This window comes from Vipera ursinii (genome assembly GCF_947247035.1).
Source record: "Vipera ursinii genome assembly, chromosome: 1".
In the NCBI taxonomy this organism is placed as follows: Eukaryota; Metazoa; Chordata; class Lepidosauria; order Squamata; family Viperidae; genus Vipera; species Vipera ursinii.
The window spans coordinates 136,148,723-136,155,113 of NC_139512.1; the positions used below are offsets into that span (position 1 = coordinate 136,148,723).

The window sequence follows — 6,391 nt, forward strand, 5'->3', positions numbered from 1 at the left end:
AATACAATGTTATTAGGTTGTAATATTGGAGCGGCGTGTTGGCCCAGGGGTGTTGCCCTTGCCTCACAATCAGGAGGCTGTGAGTTTGATCCTCGGTAGTGGCAGATATTTCTCTCTCTGGGCGCAAAGAGAAAATATCTGCTGCAAACTCTTGTCTAGGCATCAGGAAGGGCATCCAGCCAGTAAATGCTTAGCTCTATTCACTCACCCCGACTCCACCCTGATGCAAGGGATTACAGGGTCATTAAAGGAAAAAATAAATAAATTGCAATATTGACATGCACCATTATCATTATTAAGATCCATTATCATTATTAAGATCCATATCTTGCCACATAGTAAGCAAGCATAGTATTCCTTCTGCCAATACTTTCTATAGCAACCATTATATGGGATTGATAATGCTCAGAGAGAGTAAATGGTCCTTGGAATCTCCAAAGACTCTTTCTGATTTAAATCCAAAAGCCCAGCCCTTAGCTCTACATTTTCATCACTATGCACACTAACTCAAAATGAAACTAATTTCTGAGAAAGTATTTTACTCCCTTTATCTCTATATTCTTAAATGGTAGCCCTGGGGCAGGGGTAGGCAACCTCGGCTCTTTTATGACTCATGGACTTCAACTCCCAGAATTCCTGAGCTGACTCAGGAATTCTGGGAGTTGAAGTCCATGAGTCATAAAAGAGCCGAGGTTGCCTACTCCTGCCCTGGGGGAAAAAATGAAAGGACTGAAGTCACATGTCACAACAAGCTACATTATATACCTAAAATATTGTTTCATTTTCCAGAAAGAGTAATGATATTACAGTAACAAGTTGAATACATTGATTTGTGGAATACAGATGTAATGAAAGTATGCACAAATGTAAAGGACAAACAGCTGCATTTTACTTCATAGTCCTTATTGTCTTTATACATTTCAGTGAATATAAGTCTCACATAGTTTTTGCACTGAGAACCATTGAGTTTATTAACTCTCCCTTAGGCCAGATCGCTGACCTCATGCCATCCAGATGTGATGGGACTGCTATTCCCAATATTTTCAGCAAATCAAAGCTGTTGGTCAAGAAACTACAAATGCTAACCCTTATATACATGCAAGTCCTCAAACTTTTACGTTAAAGACATAAAGTTTCTAAATTGCATAACCTCTATTTCTAAAGACACTAAATTACCACAGGAGGCTCATGTTTTTTGTTGAATGTACAAAGCTTAGTTTCTCTCTAAACTGAAAAAGGGCCATCTTTGTAATTTATCATATTTATCTCTACCAAACCATAACAAATAAATGGAGATACTTGCTGGAACTCTGCTCAATTAAGGAGACACAGATGTGAAAATACATTTCTCAAATTCCAGCCCATTATTCTAGCTTCTGGACTACTCACATTCACTTTAATAGTTTATTTGGAAAGGATAATTGAAGCAAATACATAGTCCCCAAGTCTGTAAAAGCCAACCTGCAATATAGCACAAGAAAACACACAGCTGCTGTTTTGCAAAATAAGAAATTATGTTGCACAAACTGAATGCATGTGAAAAGGATTATTCAGGACTTGTGTTCCATGAAAGCTGAACTGCCATCAACTATGATTCATAACACAGTTTTCACAAATTAAGAGGGGACATGATTTTGTCCTAAGAAATTTGTGATACAGCCTTTAGACAAGCATACCTAAAAAGATGGACCATCATTTATAATGCACATGAATAATAAGCTGTCATTTTTAAAAATGGAATTTTATTTTGTTCAGCATGATAATTAATTGAAAACATTTATATCTCAGCTTTCTATGTTTTCTGACATGAGGTCCTAACAATTGAGTACAGTTTAAGAGAGACATCAGAAGCAAACACAAAAGAAAGAATAATAAAGCAAAAGCAAATTTGATTTAATACCAATGGACCCCCTTCGCCTTTTAATTAACAGTCCTTACACATTCTAACTACAGAACATTCTGTAACAGAGGAAGAGTTCTGTTTCCCTTTAATTTGGAGCTCCAGATTTTCCTAGGATTTTCGCCCACTCATGTGAATCAGTTTTATATAACACTCCAGCATATAATTTGCATCCCACATACAAGGCAGTACTTTAGCATTAACATCTTTCTCATACTGGAGTTATTTAAAGAATGTGAACCTGGTACATTTTAAAATGTTCAAGCTACCATTTCATTTATATGTCACCAATCACACGTTGCAGTCCTAATTCTGAAACAAAATGACTTGTCTTGCAACAGAACCTTGCCAAAAATAGAGCCTCAAATGACACAAATATAGAATGTTCAAACTGAATGTGGTGCTAATGAGAACTATCAGTCTGACAGCAGTATGGGGTACTTTTCTATTTTTACTATTGGTAATACTTGCGATCCATCTAATGACTGAAATCTTCTGGAGGACTGACAAAGTTTCTTAAACTATTAAATCTCAAAAAGCACTAAAAAGTTCAGAAAATAAAAAACAAGAAAACATAATTAAAAATTCATAGCAAAGACACGAGTCTCATAAAATTCCTTATTCTAGTATAAGGCACCCACTTAAAATGAAGTACAAAACTACCAATTTGCTAGGGAGAAGAAGAAAACCTTTGCCTTGTCTCAAAATCGTATTTTTGGATGGGCAACAGGTACGCTTTCCTGGGGAAAGCATTACATAAGCCAGGCCTTACAATTTTTAAATAAGTCCTATTCCTTATATTCCCTTGCCTCACTTCATTGGAGACACTTGGTGAGTCTCTGAAGACTAAAAAAAATTTGACCAGTTGCATAAGAGAGATAGTATTCCTTAAGATATTCTGGCTCTAGGCCAGACATGTCAAACTTGTGACGTCACATGACGTTGCGAGACGTATCGGGACTATTTTGCCATTGCCAGCAATGGGGTGGGCGTGGCTTCCGGATGAAATGTCCAGCCTGCAGGCCAGCAGTTTGACACCCCTGCTCTAGGCTATTGATTCATGTTTTTACAAACCCAGCAAGGCCCTCCCTCCAAATTCCCCATTGAATTCAGCAGACTGACATCTAACTGATACAGCAAAAGGTCAATGTGGAACTCATGGTGCAATATGAACTTAGTTGTTTTCCTGCAGACATTTCATTACCCAGCTAGGTAACAACCTCAGTGCTAGAAAGGAGTAGGGTTGGTCTGTGTTTATATACTATATAAACATCTGTTTATAAACATTTATATCTTATTATATAGTAGTAAATACACTAAAAAGAGCTTAACCTGTCAGATTAAGGGTATTGTTTTCTTCTTTGTAATTCCTTTGATAGGCTGCTGTTTACTGTTTGACTGTTCATCTGAGTTGGTAGTTCCTTGATTAAGGTATTGTTTACTGCTTGTTTATCTGGTGTTAATCCTAGATTTGATTCCTGCTGTTTTGAGTGTTGATTGCAGGCAAGGTGGTGTGGCCTGGTTTCCCTTTTAGCTTTTTTATTGTCTCTTTTAAATGTTGTTTATCTCTCTGTGCCTGTTGATGGCTGATCTGTCTGAGTGCCAAGCATCTAGGAATTCCCTAGAGTTTTTGCATTTAGCTTGGTCTAGGATGCTCATAGTCTCCCAGCTATGACTAAGTCTGTCCATATACTGTATAGTCAAATTATGGGATTTTCGTCATGTCTTCTTATACTAATTAATGTGCATGGAGGCACTTTGCTAGACTTCTGCCTGTTTGTTCTAGACAGCAGTTGTTACAGTCCTTACATGATATGTTGTATGGGACTCCTATTTTTTTCTTCTGGCTAATGGGTCTTTTTTTTTAACAAGGTATTTTGGAGTTCTTTAGTTGGTTTGTGTACCACAGTGAAGCCGTGTGGTTGTAAGAGTGTGTTGTTTCTGATGTATGGCAATGCTACCCTTTTCATAGCTTGTGTCAGTTGTGCTGTATGGGTTGAATGGTCAGACACTTTTTGATAAAGTTAAATTTGAAAAACCTGTAATGCCAGATTCGTAACTTTTGGGGAGGTTACTGGCAAACTGTCAGTGGAATATAATTCAGAAACTGAACAAGTCAAAGACTATGAATCAATGGGTACAAAATTTAAACAGGATGATATGCAATAATGGGAATATTAATGGAAATATTAATATTAAATTTAGTGTGAATATCAGACTTACAAGATATTTTATCATTGGAATATTACTCTACTACTGGCTGCTACAATAGACAATCAATTTTCTAAAAAAAAATACTGGAAATGCAATAATCAGTTTAAATTACTGTCAACCTCCAGCTCGAGTATCCAAATACGGTAAGAAAAAAAATCACTCTTGACAGTTACTTTTTCATGTGATGGAAATATTATGCTCAAAAATTCTGAAAGATTATTTATGACAGAACTGAACAAATTTTAAAAATTGAATTTTCTTTGCAATCAGCTATCATTCTGTTAATTTTTCTATTTCCATATAAATCTGCTAAGAATTGCCAGGACATTTTATGCTTTTTACTGAAAATTGCTTACAATCTTTTCTATAGAAGAATACCACTTTAAGACATAGGAGTATGCATCAATGTAAAAATAACTTTGTATTTGCAGAACAATTCTGAAACAGAATTTATGTTGAAAACCATTCATAGTTTATAGTTCTATTTGTAGCCATATACTACCTCCCAAAATTGGGTTTCTCTGTTTTAATACTTAAGATTTTGTTTAATTTACTAAATAAGGATTGAATTTTTGTTACCTAGAATTCTTTGTTAATTCTTCACTTTAATCTATGATTCATAGTATACTGGCATTTGTTGTTAATTATTGTAGATTGACTCAACCTTTTAGTAATAGTAATATAATAGAACTGAAAAGGACCTTGGAGGTCTTCTAGTCCAGCCCCCCGCTTAAGCAGGAGAACCTACACCATCTCAGACAGGTGATTGTCTAGTCTTTTCTCAAAGATCTCCAGTGATGGGGCGCCCACGATTTCTGGGGGTAAGCTGTTCCACTGGTTGATTGTCCTCACTGTCAGGAAGTTTCTCCTTAAATCCAGGTTGCTTCTCTCCTTGATCAGTTTCCAACCATTGTTTCTTGTCCTTCCCTCTGGTGAACAACTTGACCCCTTCTGCCTTGTGGCAGCCCGTCAGATACTGGAACACTGCTATCATGTCTCCCCTATTTCTTCTTTTCTTTAGACTAGCCAAACCCAAGTCCCACAGCAGTTCTTCGTAAGTTTTAGCCTCCAGGCCTTTGATCATCTTAGTTGCTCTTCTCTGAATTTTTTCTAAACTCTCAACATCTTTTTTGTGGTATGGTGACCAAAATTGGCTGCTGTATTCCAGGTGTGGTCTTTTAAACTGTACAAGTTACTTTAAAAAACAATACTAGTCTAACATTACTTTCCGTTTTTTATTCAGTTTTATTATACCATCCACAAATCTCCTTTCTATGTTTTCTTTTTTTTTTACCTTGATTGTATTTTAAGTATCTATAATAAAATAAACAGAAATATATAGACAGCCAGTTTGGTCTAGTGGTTAAGTCCTCAGCAACAAAGTGGGAGATTGTGAGAAAGTGAAAGTCGCTGGGTGACCTTGGGCCAGTCATTCTCTCTCATCCCAACCCGCCTCAAAGGATTGATGCTGTGGGGAAAATAAGTTTATTGGGTATAATCGCCACCTTAGATTATTTGTAAAATAAATAAATAAATAGCATACCAAGCTTGATCAAGGACCTTCGATTATTTGTTAAATAAATAAATAAATAAATAAATAAATAAATAAATAAATAAATAAAATGTCAAGCTTGATCAAGGACCGCTATTTACAGACCAATGACTTGGAATCCAAACTCAAAAACCAGAATTAAGTTTAGGTTCAGTTTCAACAATTTGACATTAATAGTACACAATATTTCAAATCCAAAACTTCAGTAAACATTTGTACAGAACTTCCATTCAACCCAGTAGGCCAGAAGAGGTTGTATTTTGGAAACAATTTTATCACTACTCATCCTTAAGATAATTTTACCTGCCACTTCTTTCTAGTGCAAATATAATTCCTTTCTTCTGAAAAGGAAGCAGCTTTTCCTTTAGCTTCTCAGGTAGATAAGAAAGTTCTTCATCAGCATCAGAATTTGAACATGAGATTCCAACTCTAGGACTCTCCTGGATAATAGCTGCCATCTTTATTCTAGCAAAAGTGAAAAAAGGGGAGGTTATTAAAAATTCAGCAATGTTGAAGACAACATAGACCAGTGATGGCAAACCTTTTAGTGACCGAGTACCTAAACTGCAACCCACAACCCACCTATGTGTCATCGGGTGCCAGGGGGGTGTGCCCCATTGGGTGGGCATGACCCATTGGGTGGGCGTAGCTATGGTGGTAACGGCAGACTGGGTGGGACTAAAAAGTTCAATCAATCAATTCCAACTTTGCGAGATCTTTTTTTC

The 6,391-nt window shown here is 36.4% G+C and overlaps 1 protein-coding gene across 1 annotated transcript in view; it reads right to left on the bottom strand.

Annotated features, from left to right (window-relative positions):
* The window catches only part of ZRANB3 (zinc finger RANBP2-type containing 3), a gene marked incomplete at its 5' end in the record, with an annotated part of 64,899 nt that extends 58,775 nt beyond the window's left edge, over positions 1 to 6,124 (bottom strand). Inside the window, one exon of the mRNA XM_083367384.1 lies at positions 5,970 to 6,124. Coding sequence (XP_083223510.1) covers positions 5,970 to 6,124 — 155 coding nt within the window. The remainder of the gene's footprint in view (positions 1 to 5,969) is intronic.
* Positions 6,125 to 6,391: the final 267 nt, after the last annotated feature.